At 41.8% G+C, this 21,272-nt stretch overlaps 1 protein-coding gene across 3 annotated transcripts in view; it reads right to left on the bottom strand.

The window, feature by feature from the left end:
• Window positions 1-1,022: 1,022 nt before the first annotated feature.
• The window catches only part of LOC309700797 (BCL-6 corepressor-like), an 82,020-nt gene continuing 61,770 nt past the window's right edge, over window positions 1,023-21,272 (bottom strand). For all 3 annotated transcript variants that reach the window (XM_082524616.1, XM_082524617.1, XM_082524615.1), the window contains 6 exons: window positions 16,197-16,355; window positions 10,617-10,783; window positions 9,898-10,043; window positions 8,361-8,438; window positions 6,863-7,046; window positions 1,023-2,737 (listed from right to left, as the gene is read on the bottom strand). In XM_082524616.1, coding sequence (XP_082380742.1) covers window positions 1,441-2,737; window positions 6,863-7,046; window positions 8,361-8,438; window positions 9,898-10,043; window positions 10,617-10,783; window positions 16,197-16,355 — 2,031 coding nt within the window. In that variant the 3' untranslated portion in view covers window positions 1,023-1,440. The remainder of the gene's footprint in view (window positions 2,738-6,862; window positions 7,047-8,360; window positions 8,439-9,897; window positions 10,044-10,616; window positions 10,784-16,196; window positions 16,356-21,272) is intronic.

The following is a 21,272-nucleotide window of genomic DNA, read 5'->3' as shown; positions in this document are numbered from 1 at the left end:
ATAATAAGAATAATATTAAAACTAACTAGCATCCGCCATTGTTGGAAACTGAGCAGGGCCGTGCTATGAATTCTGGGATAGGTTGGGCAGCAAAGTATACACCCGACCCATCTTTCAAATCTGGGGAAATGAAGGGCACATTTGTCGGCCGCATTTGTCAGAGTCTTCGAATTTGGACAGTCTTCGTCGTGTCGCTGTAACATAATTGGCCTACAAATGTGGGCACAGGAGGATGCGGTTCCTGAATTTGGACACAGCTACGATACCGGACACTGCTTCTTCTTCTTTGGGGTTTAACGGCAGCTGGCATCCTTGTACATGCAGTGCTGCCATCTTCTGTTTCAGTCCGTTATTACACTCTTAAATCCTACTACTTATTCCTGCGTCTTTTGGGATTTTGCAAAGCTTCAAGCGATGAGTCGACTATTAAATTAGCCGTCTACGATTTTGATAGTCGACATAATTGTGACTAGTCGACTAATTGTGGCAGCCCTAATCTAGGGGCCACCATATATATTTATAGATATTGGGTTGGCATTCTCTCAGCTTTAAAATCACTCTGGGTCCTTGGTTAGCTTTGCATTAGCATGCCCCTTTGCAGTTGTTTGCAAAGAGCGGAAGTTCAGTTAGCAGCATAATGCAGTTTTTCTATCATGGCCCCTGTTGCAATTTACAATCACATCATACCTCAACATCACTGAAATGCTGAAATTAGGACCTTAATAGAGCTGTTAATTAATGAATGCCAACAAACCTCAGTGAATGTAAGTAATGCTGTAAAGAAAAGTGAGCCAGTAGTGCTCAACAAAGATACAAGGGAATAATAAAGTTATACATAAAAAAGACTGCATCAAGTTATTGCTACTGACGGTGGTTCTACGAGCTACTGGATCATGAGGTGTACCTAATTTGCACCGGATTACAAAATCCGGTGCAAATTTTATTTTTTACATGACTGTAAAAATGAGTATATAAACTCAAGTCTTTGCAGTTTGCTCAGGATAATTCAGACAGTTAACTCATTTGTTTTCTTTCCTCATATTTATTGGACAGTAATAGATTGGTGACAAAAGCCAACAGGATGCTGAATACAAAATTACACACAAAGGTAACAAACAGCTTCCCAGACGTGAACCAACAATCTTAGCATGTCAACAGGAATGCCATTGTATTTACACCAGACTGCATTTACAAAGAAAAAAAATGATCCGTCAATTCTGTGCTCATAAATTAAAAAACAAACAAAACCCCGAAACAAACAAAGACTATTTACAGTTTACATATAACACACATTTAATACTGGTACAGTCTTGCCACAGAGTTAACTGTCTTTTCAATGTCCAGATATTAATTTACAATGTTTTTACATGTATGTTGGAATGCTTCTCAGTTTATTTCTGTCAGGATATGTCTCTTCAAATTTCCTGGTGTTTTGTCATTTCATGACTTCCCTTTGATCCTGGCACCCTTCCCAACCACTTTACCTGGCTCTTTCTTTAAGTCTCTTGGAACAGTGCCAACTTTCATTCCCAAGTCCCTGATATGAACTCTAACATTCGTCAAGTTCCTCTGCCAAGCAGGGTCCATCTTTATGTTCTTAGTGCATTCACCTTGGGTGACACAGGGATTAGCCTCTCTTTTTGGTGCTCCACTGTTGCTGCCCATTCTCTTTATTCCTTGACAGTCCCATGTGGTGGCATCCACCCTGACATCCGACTTTGCAGGGCCAGAGATCCCAGCATTCTTACTTCGCAGTCGCTGGGGTTCCCAAGCACTACAGTCAACTGCAGCAGCTGGGTTTGTAGAGTCCAAAACCCTGTTGCTTATGTTTCCTTGATTTTCCCGTTTCCACACATTAGCATCCACTGCACCATTTGAATGAGTGGGAGTGGAATTCCCAATGTTCTTATTCCGAAGTCGTGGTGTTTCTAATACTGCTGTGTCCAATTTAGCATCAGAAATCCCAGGATTTCGACTTCGTAGTCGCTGTGGTTCCCACATGCTAGTCCCAGCCATCACATCAGATTTGACCGAAGTGATTTGGACCGTTTTATTGCCTTGCTGCGGTTGTTCCCACAGGTTTGAGTCCATCTTAGAGTCCGGATTAGCAGAACCCATGACCTGAGGATTCTTAGAACGCTGTCTTTGTGGTTCCCACAGGCTAGCATTCAATGTCATGTTTGGCTTAGTGGTTGAAGGACCCACAGCAATTTTAATTCCTTGCTTTTGTGGTTCCCATATGCTGGGATTTAGTTTAGTTTCTGCCTTTTCTGCTGGAGTAGAATATCCCAGGTTTTTAAATCCCTGACCCCTGGACTCAGTCTGGCTCAGCACCACATTTCCCACCTTAGGACCAGCATCTGGTCCATGTTGCTCTGGGGATAATGGTGGTGGAACACGCTGCAGCGGTCTTGGTGAATGTGGTGGAGATGGAGTTGGTGGTGGCGAAGCTTCCAGTGAGTCCCAGCGACTATCCACAAACTCCACTGAAGAGCCTAGCATGCCAGCCAGCTCGGGTGTGGCCTCCACCAGCTCCAGAGGGTCTTTGACATCTGGCCTGAAGGAGGCCAACTCCTGTTCATCAGGACCTGTCAGGAGCTGTGACAAGGATGCCTGCCGGTAGAACTCGTCTTCAGGGATGGACTGGACGTTGAGCTGTGGGAAGAGGCGGCGAAAGGACCGAGAAGTCATCCGAAGGCGACCCAAGACATCTGCAAGAAGGAGCCAGTTCCTGGGACTGGAGGAAACAAGAAGGGGAAATGTACAGATCAATTTCAAATGGTGTTTTAAAAGGCTCATAGAGTGATAAGTTCGATGTCAATATATATATATATTTTAATTTTTTTAACACATTGAACAGGTTCCTATGATTTGAACAACTTGAGTGAGATTAGTGCGTGTAGCCCTAATTTTGTCCCTGTGCTTTTGGCCTCTTGGAGCAAAATAATAAGAATTCAGGGGTGCCAAAAGGTTGATCCTGTTCATCTGGACATAAGTGTTTTCAGTGGGAGAAACTTTTCGTCACTCATCCACGTGACCTCTTCAGTCTCAGCTGACTGCAGGTTTCCCCAACCTTATAAACAATAAGCCGTTAAACATTTCATTCCCCACTCCCACTGAAAACGCTACGCCCCGATGAACAAAATCAACCTATTGGGATTTTCTTACCCGGAATGATTGAGCATGCATCAAGACAATTCAGGGGTGTCTCGATACTTTTCCATGGTACGCTATCATGTCAAAACTTGAGGAAAATTTTTTGTTTTATTGGTAAAAATCTGGTCAAGTGGCTTGAATATGCCACTACAAAAAGTTGTCAAACTTGCAGCTCCCGCATTAGGCTTCCACTACATGTAACAGTTTTTAAGAACACATGTATCGTGTTTAACAAGTAAGCAAGTTAATTTTACTGTGTCACTATTGTGCAATTTTTTACACTGACACAATCTCCCAATGCATCCTGATTGGCCAGTAATCACTACAACTGAAACCACTAAAAGTGAAATGAATTCTACTGCAGTTTCACAGGGCCCTATCTTGAGAGTACCGCGCGTGAAACCAACAATCCAGTCGTGACATATTAGTGAGTGTTCTCTACTGCCGCATAGTGTACATTGAAAAAATAAGACTTCAGGTTTGAAGAGGTCTACATTGCCCATAATAAAACCCCTCACCCACTCATTGCTGCTCGAGCCCATAATTTAATATTGAACACTTTGGGCTGCTGTATAATGACTGCAGTGGTGCTTGACAGATTATATATTATATATTCAGCTGAGGCAAAATTTTAAATTTGGCTTCCACGGATGCCAAAGAGGGAAGAGGAAGGTGGGAGGAAAAAAGAAGGTGACAGCTCCTCTTTTATATATTCTGCTGTAGCAACTGAAAACATCAATGGAGCTGTTATTGATTCACAATGTCTGTCAATGTGTGCGCGTGTCAAGGGCAGATTAACACACACACACACACACACACACACACACACACACACACACACACACACACACACACATTCAGTGCCATGGACAAGGCCACATGTTGCTTTAAAGCCAGTTGCTGCCTGAATTTTAAACAGCTCGGTGAAATGTGTGTCGCTGCCCGGTGGCCTTGTATCCAGGAAGAGCCATTAATACAACATCAGACGGCAGAGAGGAAAAAAGAGAGTGAGCGAAGAAGAGAAAGAGAGAGGCGGAGAAAAGCGACAGGGGAGGAAGACGGAGTGGAAGCCAATTAGCTGCGTCGCCACAGCGATGCAATCCTCGTTAACGACCTCTCCGTCTGTCCTCCCTCTCCTCCGCCGAGGATCTTTTTTCTCTCCTTCTCGCACCACCCTTCATCCATTCTCCCTCCTCCGCTGCTCCCTTCTTTCCTTTCCGAGCTGCTTTCCGCCGCCTTAATTGGTGTCTGAGTGTGTGCGAGTGTGAAAAGACGTGTTAGAACAACACTGAGGAGGAATGTGTGAGTGTGAAGAAGATAAAATGAGTGTGAATAAGAAACACAAAGTGTGTACACAGGTGGGGTATTTGCTAGTCCCTCTTTCTTTAGTCACATCCATTTAGCACTATTTCCTGTAGCCCTTGGTCTTTTAGAATTAGTGCCTGTAGCCCTAATTTAGTCCCAGTGTGTTTGTCCTAGTTCTGTAGCCCCAATATTATTAATAAATTAGTCTTTGGTCTTTTTTTTTTTAATCTCAGGTTAGACTTACTTAACCTTGCTGCTTTAGTTTGAGTTTGTTAAGCCCAGTTCTCCTGTACTATGTAGTCCTTAAACCTAATATTTGGTGTTTCTTTTAGTCTTAGTCCTTTTGGTTATACACGGGTTAGTCCCCGTTCCTTTAACCTACATTTTTTTTGTCCCTAGTCCTCTTAGCTTTCTACCTAATATACTTAGTTACGTTTCTGTTTTCTTTACCTCCTGTAGTCATTTTTTTGTCCTTTGTCCTTTAACTCTGTCACAATCTGCGGAGGCAGACCGTGCGGTGGTGTGTGTGGTGGACCCAGGTGCGAACACACGAGAGTAGACTGGAGTAAACTTAACTGAAAGCGAGCCGTTATTGTGGCTGGTGACAAGGAGTGCAGACAAGGCAGAAAGGCAGTGACAAACTAAACTATGACTAAACTGGGAAAGTAAAACAATAAAAAAAACTATGAAGACACAGGAAACCATAACTATGAATACTAAGACTGGCTGTGACAACATGGAGGGTGGGAACACAGACGACGCGACACAGACTATATGAAACACAGAGACTAAATACACATGAGGGATGATCAGGGGAAGTGGCCACACATGGGAGCACAGCTGACACACATGAACCTAACGACAGGACAGGAGAATTGAAACTAAATACACTGACATTGAATACAGACTTTCAAAGTAAAACAGGAAACATGGAGATTAGACATGACATGAACTAAACATAACCACGCAGACATGACGCATGAACCAGGGAGACTTAGTACAGGGGGAGATGACTTAAACAACTAAGGAACAAGACTAAACAGCAATCTAGAAATTAACTAGGTGAGCTAAACTAGGGCACAAATGAATACAAAAGATACATATAAGAACTCAAACACTGGGTCACAGACCTAGCCCATGACACTAACATTCAGTCCTGAATTTAGTTCTAGTTCAGTTTCTTACGGTACATGTTGTTTAAGCCTGTTCGATCCTTGTTTGTTTAACGCATACATTTTAAGTTCTCGTTCATCTCGCTTTGACTTTTGTCTTAGATCCTTTGGTCCTTTTGGATTTAGCCCTGGTTCTTCTCATCCCAGCCTTCTTAGTCTTGGCCTGGATCTTTTAATCATAACCCTAACACACTTATGGCCCTTTTGTTTATCCTATTTCCTTTACTTCTAATTCCTTGACCCAGTGGTCCTGTAGTACTTCTAGGCATTTCATTCTCTGTCAGTGCGCCCCAGGGCAGCTGTGGCTACAATGTACATGTTGTTTTAGTTAGAAAAGACTAGGCTATTTTATATAGACATCCTCCATGGTTACACATGCATATATATTTAGCATATATATATCTATATCTATATCTATCTATCTATCTATCTATAGATAGATAGATAGATAGATAGATAGATAGATAGATATTATTATAATTAATTTTTTTTTTTTTTAACTTATGTCCCAGACACTAGTTTATTGAGGTCTAATTTATTTTATCCACCTAGTACCTACAGTAATAGTTAATCAGGAGCACCACTAATCCTAATCCCATTCTAATGCCTGTTAATTCTAATACAGTCGATCCAAGTTTCTGTTTCCGCTATTCCGATGTGTTTAATCTACATCCTTGAGTCCAAGATCTTTTACGACAACAAAATTTGACATTTGTCCCTTTTCTCCATCTTTTAGGCCCATCAGGTTTTATCCTCTATATCCACCTCGCATTGTTCTAACAAGCTTTAGTCTTTCATGTCATTTACCTCTTTTCCAACAATGAGCTGCAGGTGCCCAATAAGGAAACATTTATTTCATTTCCACCAACAAGATCTGGTGCCAGCACCAAAAAGCTGGCATGAGCATGACACCACAAAAGGCACACAGCTGCAACCCGCAGTTCCTTGTTCACATGGATATTTTCCCACCTTTATATGTAATGTTTGTTTCTCAGAGCTGTCAAAATGCAGGTTGATGTCAAAGGCATCAAGCCAGAGCTGGCTCTGCATGGACAAGTATACTGTGCTGGTGGAAAAAGCTACCTAAACTCTTGCTCTATTAAATCTGTCCTCATTATTAGATTCTTAAGTTGATATTCTGAGCATACTTGCTCCTGTTTTTGACCTTTACGTTCTGGTTATGTAAGCTTCTAAGAGGGACATAAGGACGGTGGGTATTTTGGACTTACCCTTGGGAAAGTGACACCTGGATGTTGTAGCAGGGAAGCAACGGTCGGTCGGAGAGTTCAAACTCAAACACTTCCCTCCTAGCACGTTGCTCCTCCTCCTCCTCCTCTTCTTCATCTTCTTCCTCCTCCTCTGGTCCCGGTGGATCAGCAAGGATATTATATACACCTTCTTCACTGGATGGCTCTGCACAAACAAGAGTCCACAACAACACATAAAAATCATCATCGAAGGTCCTTTTCTGCACTAGTCCCAGTTTTAGTCTGGCTTTCTTTCCCTATTGTGAGTTGCTTTAACACCAATGGCCTCCTTGTAAATACTCTGGGAGCTAGCAGTTTGACTTGGTCACCTGTGATTTCCATGGTTGATGCTGACGTGATGGCAAACAGCTGTCTACTGCTCACTACCATGTGGTCTTAATTCTTTAATTGTAACTTTCCAAAGACCATTAATTCTCGAGCCCCAAACCTTCAGTTTAAATTTCTTAGTCCTATCCTAAACTTCAGTTCAATTGTTACTGGACAACGAGCTGCTCTTGTATTTACACTTAATTCTCATTTAACTGTTAACTGAAATATCGATAAATGCAAATGTTTTCAGTACCAGTGTCTTAGAGTTGGAATCATTACACACAGGTTTAGTAGTTATGAGTGGTGTAATGGTAGTTCTTCTTCATTACATGGAGAAACCTTTGGAATGCAAGCATGCTGATCCACACAGGTATGCACACATGGGTATTCACAGACGCGGACTAAAGCTTTCTTGGCTGCTGCCTCAAAGCACACTGTGCGCTGTCTATCTTGCGTGCTGCACAATATCGTTTATTATTTAGTAAATATTGATATCTATGACTAGCTAGATTATTGTGATGGTGCTTTGTTTTCTCTATTATTATGTTGCTCTTTGTTGTTTGCTGTCTCCTCTGTTTGTTTTCTTTGTTTGTTTGTTTTTTTTTCTCCATACAGGTGACCCAGGAGTTCTTTTTTTTTTTCTCTCTTCCCCCCCCTTCTCACCGTCTCTTCTCCCCTTTGGTTTTCTTTCTTTCTCTCCCCCTCTTTCTCTCATTCATTCCCCCTGTCCTATTTATTAAAAAAAAAAAAAAAAAAAAAAAAAGGGTTAGGGGTAATTATATATTCCTAATTAAATTCATGGCAGTGCCTTTACTCTTAACTGGTTTAGAGGTTAGAGGTTAGCTCTAACCGGTTTTGTTGTAGTTCCATCAGCTGTAATTGAGTTTGCTGTGGTTCTTTTAGTCCCGGCTGGTTTATCAAAGCTTCCTTTTGTCCTGATTTTTTCTGAGTCCCTGGATTTTTTTTTTTTTTTTTAACAAAAGTTCAACTGCATTTCTTTTCATCTAACTTTTGTCTTCAGCTGCAGGCCATGCAATTCCTTTAATCCTAAATTATTTATCTTTCCCAGCCTTCCTGCCTTTCTCCTCTGACGATGTCATTGGTGTGTATGTGTGTGCACGTGTGTGTGTGTGTTTGTGTGTAAACTAACCGCAGACTGAGCTGCCGTAAAATTCCCAGTAGATTCCCGGATCGCCCTCCGACCTTCCATGGAGGTCAGAGAGATAGTCTGCAGGGAGAGAACGGCAGAGTCAGTGGCTTTTGTGGCTGATCAAAGAGCCGACCAATCAGAGAGGATGAAGGCAGCGAGATGAAAACAATAGAGCCACACACAGACGCACACGCATAGACACGCACACACAGACTCGCACACACAGACCCACAGTGAAAGATGGGAAGAAGAAGATGAGTGTTTGTGTTCAGACGGTGCCGGCTCGTCGCCGCGGCGCTTGGCGCTGAGTAGACGGATGCTGGCAGGAGTGTGTGTGTGTGTGTGTCTGTGTGTGTAGCAGTAAGCTGTTCTGGGATTCAGTAGCCAAGCCTCATTAAACCCCTCTGGAGAGAGAGAGAGGGAAAAAAGGGAGATGGAGAGAGAGAACAAATAGAGGCAGGGAATGGTAATCAGACAGGCTGGCGAGCGCACACACTAACACACAGAAACACACACACTCAGGCTGCATCGCTTTCCTTTCTGTTTCCTCCTTGTTTACTCCACTGTTTTTCTCGCTCTCACGATATGTTTAATTCTTTGTTTTTTCCACTTTCTTTTGTTCATTTTTCTTCGGAGGACAAAGGACTTTTTATGTGTAAATTTTAATGACTTTTGTAAACACAGCGAAGCGCATCAGGACAGAAAATGGGAGCAAGTGGGACAGTCGGTGGTTTTATCCTGTTTTGTGGATCTGAGTGTTGACAGCTGGCAGCCTGACTGCTTCATGAGGTCCCTTCAAAAAGGCAAGCCTTTCAGAAATGTAGATTCTTGACTGTGACCAGAAAAAAGCAAGGAAAGACAACATATATGGTGTTCTGAGTGCACCTTATCGATTCATCTACAGTAGTTCCTGTTTCAGGACACCACTCTGTGGCTCTGTTATGTCTCTCAGCAAAGAAATTCTGACTTGATAATCGTTTATAGGGAACCTTACAGGAAAAGCACTGGTGGAGCAAGATGAAGCTATTTCTTACTAATAACTACATCCCTACAGTGAAGCATGGTGGTGGTAGCATCGTGCTGAAGGAATGGTTTTTGGTGACCGGGGCTGAGAAAAGATGAATTTAGAAATATACAGAGCGATCCTGAAAACCTTTTCAGGAGGACAAACGATCTCAGGGTTTAGGTGTACATTTTAAGACAAAAACAAACTGAAGAATACTGCCTGGCTTTACGAAAAAATTCATCACAATCTTGGACACGAACTCAGCTAGAGTCCAGACCTGAGCATGTGAAAACGTCTGTGTAGTGATGCTCCATATTCATAACTGGCAGAGTATGCAAGACCTGAAACTGTCACTGCCACCTAAAACTTTTAGTCAATTAATGGCTCTGAAAACTTAAGTCCATCTGACCAGATAAGAAAGTGACAGATGTCAAAACATTATCATCAGCAGCACTTGATTTATGTGTAAAAAAACAGCAACAGTTAACAGACAGCACACACAAATGTTCTTCCTTCTCCTTATTGTCCTACCCTCCAGAAAGGTTTCCATGGCAGCGCTGTGGGTCATGTTGATTGGTGCTCGTCCTGAGTAGGAGGTCAGAGTAGGGTCAGCGCCACAGGCCAACAGGAAGCGCACCACCTCCACGTGGTCGTTTTCCACAGCGTCATGAAGTGGCCTGATGAGAAAAGAAGAAAGAGAGACTGAATCTGTCCTCATCACTTGAAGGACTTTTTAAAATCTGTTTCAGCAGCAGCTGTTGCTACCTGACTTTAAATTACTTTATTTTGTGCTTAACAGTTTCTAATATTAATGTGCTCACTGGAAGAAGACACATAACCCATTATATTCACATAACCTTATTTAATTTAGATAAGGTAGATAATAAGATGTGAATCTGGACTGGATTTGAGTTCTTGGACTAGCTCAAACATAATAAGGCATCTAAAACACTTCTGACTCTGTATTCACATGGACAAACAATAAAAGCAATTTCTAAATTTATAAAGGTTATTCATTTCTAAAATTTGGTTCAAATGTGATTAAGCCTGCAAAACATTTACGTTTGCTGCAAGTCCATCTGATTTTTCATGACCTCAGTTTCAGCTTTGTCCCCATTTACACATCTTTCATGAATTACCGATAGTGGATAGGATTCAAACATCCAGGAAACCTGTGCAAGAACTCATATTACACTTTAATTTTATATTTTAATCTAACAAATGCAGAAATCTCCTTTGATGCAAGGTACCTGGTTCCATCTTGAGCACTGCAGTTGACATTGGCTCCATGCTCCACCAAGTGGCGTACAATGCCCAGCCAGCCACGGGCACAGGCCTCATGTAGGGCACAGTACCCAGCATTGTCTCTATGGTTGACATCACAGATTCGCCGCTCGAGACAATACAAGACCACCTCCTGCAAATGTGGAAACAAATTGAGACCACAGTAAATTTTCCCTCCTGTCACAAACCCATCACAGAATATGAACAACTTTTCATCTTGCATTCATTCTAATGTTGTAATCCTTCTGCAATAGTCCAGTGTGCACAATTTTGGCTATACACGCAAGATGTTGTGTCAGGCTGCAGTCACACAAGCCTTGAGACCTCTGTGAATACATCCCCTATGATACCCTGGAAACCACAGGTCACAAGGGGGAAAAAAGTGTATTTTCTTGCCAGTTGTTGTGTGGTTGCTCAGGGCCGATGGTAGTCACCACATGGAATTTGTTCTAAAAAGGATGCTGCATCAAAAACTTTCTAGTAGACTGCCATAGTCCTCTGCAGTTTGCATGGAAAATGGTGATTTGTCTACAAAGACACAAAGTTTGATACAAACCATAAAAGGGGACTAGTCACCTTCAAAGTAAAGGTTGTACTTTTTAAATTGTGCTGGTTGCAGTTGTAAGGCTCAACCTTACCTTGAAGGTGAATGTTTGCCATTTCTGTTTTGCTTTGCACTTTATCAGGTCTCACTATTATTTGGCAAGTAGCTGGTAAGTATTTGCAGACTGCAGCAATCTGCCAGTGAACAAAGCAATTTCAAAGAGCTTTTTAGTTCAGCATCAAATACCACCTTATGACTAATTTTACCTAGCTACTGCCAGTAAGTACTTGCCAACCATTCAGGAAATACAGATTTTCTCTTAGTGACCAGTGGGTTTCTGGCTGTTTTCTAGGTCTGTGTGACTTAGCCAAACGTGGCCACCAGTAGCAACTCTGGTTTTAGAAAGAGGTGATTTTTGGCTACATTTACCAACCAGTGCCACCAGAAAAATTTACTGTCTTTAAAAGATGTCCCCAAGTTAACAGTGCAAATGATAACTACAAATTGTACAACAAATGTAGAAATGTCTCAACATTCATTTCCATCTTCCCTGAATGTGACTTCAATTCATCATGGGAATATTAATTCTGTTAGCTGCACCATATGTTATCAATCCACAAACATCGTGCACTGTTGCTGGAACCAATCAGCAAATGACCACAAGAAGTTACTGAAATCCAGGAGAGAAAAAAATGACCTAGAAACAACAGAATGCCTAATATTATTTCCAAAATAAAGAAAAGAGTTTACTAATAAAATACATATAAAATTGACTTATTGTGAATATCATTTCCACTCTTTACTCATGCTGACTCCCCCCCCTTACACATCCCACTTGACCTTCTGCAAGAATTGCACAGGACTAAATATATATCACCACAAACACACAAAAAAGTGATCAGATAAACAATGTTTTGTTGGGTTAATGTGGTAATATTTAGTTGTCTCTATGTAGATGATACAGTCATCTATACAAACAATAAAACCAACCACCTCAATCAAATTGTCCTTAGCTCTAAAAAATATATAGTAGCCCTTAAAGACACACTTTTGTTTCACAGGGCTTTATTATTCCACACTATATGGAGAACATACCAACATGGAAACATCATGTTACAAGTAAAGAGCAGTTCCACCTTAAGAATATAATTAAAGCCTCACTGTTTCTGTTCTTCTATACGTGTGCACGGAAACCTGTGTGTTAATGTGTGTGTGTATGCGATGATGGATGATGGCTTCATATGCAAACTGAGCTCATTAGCTTCACTGCTGCACCTCAATGAGAGAGAGAGAGCGAGCGAGAAGCTAGGCGACACCTGTGAGCCCTGACAGGAGCCGTCACACAGAGCATGAAATATTCACACCATGTGAATGTGTGTGTGTGACCCTGAAAACCCCCCAAAACAAAACAAAAATCCCAAACTAATTTTCAAGCCCATTGAGTGAATTTGAGTGAAATAACAACAAAAAAAAAAAAGTGCTGTGATGTTTGTAACACAATGTCACAAATTCAAGTTGATGTTACCTGAGATGACAGCCAGGAAAGCGGGACAGTAATATCAGCCTGCTTCCAACAATAGTTTACAACATATATTTACTAGCAGGTGGATATTTTTATCAGACTTTTCTGAATCAGATGTTTAATGTTAAAATTATTAAAAACAACAATAAAAATAAAAACCTTCATTAATCATCAGTTCAGCATCATTTAGAGGTAATTTTGGTAGTTGGCTGGTTTTCTTGGCATTCTGATGGTGAAGGAAAACCAAGAAGTCAAGGGAACGGGACCAAAGCTAAATATGGTCCAATATAATATTACACTGTCTGATACACTGTAGATAACTTTAAGAAAACCAATTATCATGAGGTTAATCAGAAAAAAAGGCTTTAGTTTGCTAGGGAACATACATAGACCGGACTCTCAAGCAATGGAAAATGTCATGGCGTTTGATGAGTTCACATTTAGCCTGTTCAGAGGTATGGGTGCATAAAGGTACGACGAGAGGTGGATGAAGTGAAGCACCCATCACGCCTGTTGCCTAATTTACAAATCTAAGTGGGCAACAATATTATCTGTTGCATCAGTTGGTCAGGTCGAGGTTCAGTGATATTATGTGCACAAAAAATGACGTCAGCTGACTATCGGACTGAATAATCAACAGTTTTTTCCCCTGATGGCGCGGGCATCTTCCCAGAAAACAATGGCAGGATTCATCGGGCTCACACTGAGTGTTTCAGGGAGCATGTGACATCATTTTATATTTTATTTATTTTTTTACACATGATTTGGCCGGCACAGAGTTCAGTCCTTCACCCTACTGAGAATCTTTGGGATGTGCTGTAGAAGTCTTTATACAACAGTCTTACTCATCATCTGTTCATGTGTTCACAATCCTGGTGAAAAATTATGCAAAACTGGACAGAAGCTTATTGAAACGATGCCATGATGCACTTGTGTTGTCATCAAAGCTAAACATGGTCCAATATAATATTACACTGTCTGATTTTTTTTTTCTTGGTCATGCAGTGTTTTAAAATGGTTCTGCATCTGATGAGTATTTTCATTTCCAATTATCATTCAAGAACACAGAGGAGCCTTTCCATTTTTTGTACAATCAGCAAAAAAAAAGAAAAGAAAAGAAAAACCCATTCACTTTACAGCAAAATTTCACATTTGAGAACAGAACATGAAAGCATCAGTTTTTTGCTTTGATTATGAACTGCAGTCATCTTGATCAACTGTTGCTGCTCTGAAATGCGGCAAAGAAAAGCTGAGACTCTTTACACACTTTTTCACTATTTCTGCACTTGCAATAACGAGACCAGTGCCTGATTTTTATCTCTTTTAACTGTTCCTTTCGGATCCAATTATTGCTTCGGTAATTTGAAAATATTGTTGCTGTAGATCGGTACACACGTGCGTTTCAGTTTGTGTTTAGATGAAGGTGAGACTTCATTTTTATGAAAAATGAATCAAACCAGGGAAAAAGAGGAATGAGTGAGTGGTGAGCCGAGGGCTAATTCAATTAGAGAGAGAGGGGATGTGAAAGGATGGGAAGCAAGTCTCTCTCTAATCTTTTTCATCTGGAAGCGGGGGATTAAAGTTCAAGGAAGGCGAGAAGAGGAGTGTGTGAATTAATGATCTCCGCTAAGAAAAAGAGTGAGTGAGGCAGAACAATGCTCAGCGGAGGAGGATGAATGGATGAATGTGTGAAAACGTCCAAGTGTATTTCGGTGTACATGTCTGATGTTCATAATGCCAAACTAAAATCTAAAAAACGAAAAGATTTTCTTTTAGCCTGACATCAAAGATAAAAAAAACACATTTATTTTTAAAGCATTTTGATGCAACAATCCAGAAGCCATGAATTCAGTGATGTTTGTTCTTGTTCTTAGAGTTTATAATCAGAACTGAATTTACTGATGAGAATGACATTTAAAAAAACCACTGAAGACAGTTGGATACAAATATAACAAAGAATAACTGGACTGGAAAACTAGACTTACATGTCAGAGAGGAAAACTGGACTCAGATTTTCATGTAAGAGAGGCAGCAGTTTAAGCAAAGATGCCAATTCTTCAGACAACAGGGACAGCAAGGCAACAGACTTAATCTCTCCAACATGTCCTGGGTCTCCTACCAGTTGAACATCTCACCAAGGAGGCATCTACAGCTGGCTGTGATAAGCTTTCTTGTGGTCACTACTCACAGCTCATGTTTATGTTTGAGGGCAAATCAACCAGTAAATCTACAGCATCTTCACCAATCTGTCTGTCAATGTCTTGCTCGAATCTTCCCTCAATTATGAACTTCTGAACAGCTTTACTTCATGTGAAACTTGCTGTCATCCTGGAGTGGGCTTCATCCTTTTCCAGCTGAGAACCTCAGAATTGAATGTGCTAATTATCGTTCCAGCCACTTCGCACTTGGCTGCACACCACCTCAGTGTGAGCTAGAGGTCAAGGCTCAGTAAATCCAACAAAACCACACAATCTGCAAAAGCAGAGACAAAAGTCTAAGACCACCAACCACTGCGGCTGTACAGGACCCAAATATCCTGTGACAACAAGCCCGATACCACATACCCTTGAATCCCTCCCCACGGGATACCTCAAGGCACATGGCTGAATAGCTTCTCCAAGTCCACAACGAGGATGAAAACTGCATCTTTCCACCTAAAGTTGAGGATTGACCAATAGGTGAAATCTCACCTTGAGTATGCCCTGATGTTGACCTTCTCAGAGAAACTGAGGAGTGGGATCCTGCTGAAGGAGAACATCCTCCGGTTGCCTTTCTTAAGAAGAGAAACCCCTACCCCAGTCAGTCCAATAAACAGCTGTTGAATTACTTCAGAGATTTTAACGACAGAAATGTGTGAGTCATCCTCCCCAGACTGCTTCCTCTGTGGATGACGTGTCAGTGGGTTTCAGGGGATCCTCAAATTATTCCTTTCCAACCATATCCACAGCTGAGGACAGCAGCACTCCACCCCCTCCACATAAACAGGAAACTACACGTGAACAGGAAACAAATTCTCCAGAGTTGCCTGATGGGTTGCCAGAATCAATGCTGACCAGAAGTGTTGTTCAATGGTTTCATCAAACTTCAGTTTTTGCTTCAACCTCTGCCAAAACCCCGCTCAAAGAGGAAAACTGGACTAAGATGGTAAAGGCACCAGTTGTACCTCTTTACTCTTAACTATCCTTTACGTGCTTTTTACACTGCAAGACACACAACATGCAGTTTACTTACCACATGCACACGTGCACACTGATGGAGGGAAACTGGACTAAAATAGCTCTCAAGGGGAAAATGGACTACATTGTCCTCGAGGGAAACTAGCCAAAAATGGCCCCGATAAATAAATGGACTAAAATGTTACAAACTGAACTAAAGTCAATCAAATTTGCACGTACAACCAACAGTTGTGACTGCCTAATTTAAAACTGTTACCCACCTCTCCGCACACCTGTGCGTGTGTGTGTGTCTGCATTTTATTACCTCGTATCCCAGCCGGGCGGCTCGCTGTAGCAGCGTCTCTCCGGCGTTTTTGTTCACAATGAGCCGGCGCACCTCTGGAGGGACGGGACGGGCGTTGTGGGTGTGTTGTGGGGAAGGAGGTCGATGACTGGGCGAGCGAGATGAGTCTGACAGAGCGACCTGTGTGTGTGTTTGGAGGAAAAAAAGGTGACATTTAAAGTGATTAACATGTGCTTGAGTTTTTTTTTTATACCCACAAAACAATTAAACACACACAAAAACATGTGCTCACTGTCTTTCTACATCTGTCATTGCCACATCCCCCCCCCCCTCGAAAGCACACATGCACAGCCCTACTTTTTCAGGCTCGGTTGAAAATAGCACTGTCACCACCTCTGCTCCCGCGACTCTGTTTTCGTGTGATTTGTGTGTGTGTGTGTTTTCCTTTGTGAGTATGTGTGTGAAGCCTGAGGCTGATGACAGAAAGCTCAGGAGGAGATGGAGGAGGAGAAGGAGGAAGAGGAGGAGGGAGTGATGGTTTGTCTTAAAGTAAAAGACAGAGCAAAGGAGGAACAAATTAGGATTCTCTCTCCCTCTCCTCGCTGTTGGCATGCCTCTCTCGCCCCTCTCCCTACTGTTCCCCTTCATGTGTTTCCTCTTTATCTTGTTTCCTCAGGCGTGTTGTTGTGCGTTGTTGCCACTCAGGATCACACTTTGACTCTAACGCACAACAAAGAAAAGCTTTAGCAGGATTAGTAACGTCTTTTTTCTTGTGTGGGGTTCCACGTGGTGTCATTTTAGGTCCTCATGTGTTCTTGATGATCAGTTCTCTGCACAACTTTTTGGACTTGGAGAACTTGCTGCAGCTCCTGTGTGAATTTTTTCACATCATCTCATAAAATTAGATAATTTTTGGAGCTCAGGGTTTTGGCTTCACATTTGGTTAATATGTTATTAGTTTTAAGGTGGTATTTACAAGGTTTTTTGGACCACTGTTGTATAGATTTTAACTTGGTTTTCATCTGGTTTTGGACTAAATATTGGAACTGGTTTTGAGCTTATTTTACTACTTTTAGACTTTCGAACATGTACAGTATTCAGTGTTGGGGAGTAACGGAATACATGAACTGCTGTTACGTATTTAAAATACAAAATATGAGTAACTGTATTCCGTTACAGTTACCGTTTAAAAAGGTGGTATTCAGAATACAGTTACTTTGTTGAAATAAATGGATTACACGGCGGTATTTTCCTGTTTCATATTGTCGCGGGTCAGGACTGTTTGGGTTTTGTTTGACAGCTACGTTCTGTTGTTCCAGGCGGCAGCGTTACGGTTGCCATGGTTACAGGGTGACGCGCGTTCTCTCTGCGACTGTGTGTTTCCTGGGTGAGAGAGCGCCTTTTTGTTGTTGTTGTTGTGCTAAGCTAATAGGCAGAATGCTACAGGCATAGCCCTAAAGAATGTAGCTTCATGGGCAGTGTAGTCCATGTTGCAGGGAGAATGGACTGCCATACCTGTTATGTGTCTGTGAGCGCGAGGAGGGAGAAAAAGGCGTGTGGAAAACTACGAGTTGTCATCGAGCAGAAACGGGAGCTGGAAGCATGTAAATATAATAATAACCACTGCAGCCAAGAAGAGTGCCTGACGAGCCCAGTTGTAAGTAAGCTATTAAGACTCGACTGCATTTTTTGGCTACAAGCCCAACACGGAACCGACGTATTAGCCAGAGGTCCCTTTACCATGGTTCAGACCTTCAGTAATAGTAATAAATCACACAGCAATAGTACATTCATGTAGTTGTAAAAAGAATGATAATATATTAAGTAATCCAAAGTATTCAGAATACGTTACTCTCATTGAGTAACGTAACGGAATACGTTACAGAATACATTTTGGGGCATGTATTCTGTAATCTGTAGTGGAATACATTTTAAAAGTAACCTTCCCAACACTGACAGTATTGGACTGATTTTAAACAAATTGTGATTTCGACCTTGGACTGGTTTCTGGGTTTAGAATAGATTTGCAGTTGTTTTGGAATTGTTCCAGAGTGTGTAGTGGACTGGCTGCAAATTTGATCTTGGAACTGGTTTTAAACTGGTTTTAGACACGGTCTGGACTAATTTTCGAAAAAAATAATTGAGTTTAGTTTTGGACTGATTCTGATTATGACTTTGGACCAGGCTTTAGACGGCAGTGGATTTGGTCTTTGGCTCAAGATGTATTTGAGATGTATTTTGGGGTTGGTTGTGGATTTTATCTTGGAATTGGATTTTGACCTACTTTTGAAGTCTTTGATGTCTTTTAAGCTTGTTTTAGACTGGTTGTACATACTACCATCTACCAACTTTAGCTTATTTGGCTTACTATACTGTAATCATTTTGCTAAAAGAACATGCAACATCTGGCATTTTTGGTGTACTTTTTGAATCTTCTACACACCCACCAGCTAATTAATTACCCAGTTCACTGGATTGGACCCCAATTTGCATCCAGATGCCTTAATTGACCATGGCACAGATTCAACAAGGTGCTGGAAACATTCCTCAGAGATTTTGGTCCATGTTGACATGATAGCATTAAACAGTTACTGCAGATTTTTCAACTCCACACCCATGATGGAAATTTCCCATTCCACCACAAAGCTGATCTTTTGGATTAATGGTGTTTAAACAATGCCCCACCAGTAAGGGGCCCAATATGTGCCAAGAAATGACTCCGCAACACATGCTGTTTAACATAAGCACAGTCAGATCCAATCAGCTGGATATTTTCTTCTTCTTCATCTTTAGACTGCTCCTAAGGGATCATCTGCCTCCATCACAGTCTTCCTCTAGCCTCTTCTTTTGTTGCACCAATCTTCTGCCTCTGTCCTCTTTCACTACATCCATGAATCTTCTCTGAGTTTTTCCTCTTTTCTTCCTGCCTGGCAGCTCCATCTCCATCCTTTGCTCTATCCACTATCCCTCCTCTGGACATGTCCAAACCATCTCAGCCTTGCTTCTCTGTCTCCAGAATGCTCAACCTCAGCAGCTCAACCGCAGATGTACTCATTTCTAATCTTGTCCAGTCTCTAATCTTGTCAATTAAAATCTAAACATCTTCAGCTCAGCCTCCTGTCTTTTCACCAGTGCCATCATCTCCAAACCATACATCACAGCAATTCTTACTACCATCTTGTAAACATTCCATTTCAGTCTTGCTGCTGTCCTGTCACAAATCCCTCTGCACACCTGTCTCCACCCACTCCACCCTCCCTGCACTCTCTTCTTCAGCTCTCTTATGCACCGTCTTTTATTTTGGATGGTTGACCCCCAGGAATTTAAACTCATCAACTTTCACTACTTCTAATGTCTACTCTGACTACAGATCACAGTGTCATCTTTAAACATCACAGTCCATGGAGACTCCTGCCTGACCACATCTATCAGCCTGTCCATCATGCAAACAACAAGGAGGTCAGAATTGGATGATTTGGCGAAAAATCAAGATGACTTCTCTCTTTTGTATCGGCAGAGTAAACTGGATATAGCAGCAAACTGGGAAATCAGATCAAAACTAACAATGCAATTACTACTACTGCACCACACTACACAACTATCAGCCAACCAGAGGATACTGGGTCCTGCAAAGAGTTAATTATTTCGACATTAAGGTTCAAGGCTGTGAGTTCAACAAGTGTTCATCGCTCAGGAGCTCTTTGGCAGAACTGCCAGATTAATGAAAAACAAAACCAAGACCAACAAACACTAAACATTCACAATATTGGCAGAAGCAATTTGATAATGGTCCTAATATATTTACATTAAAATTAACTGGTCACTTTAATAAATGAGGACATTTTCTTGATCTTTTTCCAGTGATGAAAAGTATTTTCTGTGGTATTCAAGCAGAAACAAACCTAAATATACACAAATATATTCTGTACTTTTAATCAAATCAGAAGCAGGTAGAGCTGGATGAAAATGCAGCGCTGAGCTGCTGACGCCACCGTAACAGCCTCCACCGCTTAGCAGCCAGACGGTGTGTGCGTGTTAATGTTTTTATGTGTGTCAGGGTGTTTGTGTGAGTGTGTAATGTGCGTGTGCAGGCGTCTGTCAAACGAAGCCGCTCGCCGCCACGCATCGGCAAACAGGATGCGAGCTTTGCCCTGGAGGTGTGTGTGTGTGTGTTTTCTAGCGCAGCAGACTCCAACAAGGAGGAGGAGGGCTGAGCGAGAAGAGAGAGAAAGTGTGTGCGTGTGTGAGCGTGTGTTTGTGTCCTCGCTGCCCGGAGGAAATCTCCGGTGCAGCAGCTGTCAAAACGACACAATCCTCCGCCCGCACACACACACAGTATGAACACACACACGCACACCAGCAGTACATGTGGAGAATATTATTCTTCCTTCATAACCTTCAGTCACTCTATCCCTCCCTCCTTCCTTCGCTCTCTCCCTCCTTCAGTTTAATCTGCAGCGAATTGAATTACACGCGCATGCACACACACATACACGCAGACAGTAAAAACACACATACGTCCCTGCTGAGTTTTCCCAGTGAGCTCCAATCAGGACGATAATTGCAGCGATTAACAGAGACGGAAAAGAGACGAGAGGGAGGACAAACAACAAGACCGAAAAATAGAGTGTTGGAAAACCGTCCTGGCCATTTCTGCAGAAATTATGTTTTTACTTGGACTTGTTGCCATCTTGTTTTAGTCATGTGCGACTCGTTTAGGTTTTGTCATTATACCAAGACAGTTTTATGGGTATCTTGAACTGGTTACTGGTTTTATGGGCATTTTAGCTTAGACTTCTCTTGAGGATTAGGATATCTCACACTTATCTCATAGACTTTGACTTCTAGCCATCGTATTTCAAACCTATAGGGACCATTTTGTCCAGAGAGACTGGTGGGTGTTGTGACCTGGACTTGTTTTACCAAATATAAAACAACGGTTCCAGATGCCCTTTTCTTTTCGGTCCACAGACGAGCACCTGATTTAGACACTTAGATTTTACCTTCAGCTGTGGTGTATTACTACAGATATAAAACGATATCAAGGAGTTAAACAAGCGCTCCCTCTTGACATCATCCCTCTGGGTGAGTGTGTGG

This window comes from Aulonocara stuartgranti (assembly GCF_965226115.1).
Source record: "Aulonocara stuartgranti genome assembly, chromosome: 23".
NCBI lineage: Eukaryota > Metazoa > Chordata > Actinopteri > Cichliformes > Cichlidae > Aulonocara > Aulonocara stuartgranti.
This window is presented reverse-complemented; position numbering and strand designations above follow the sequence as displayed.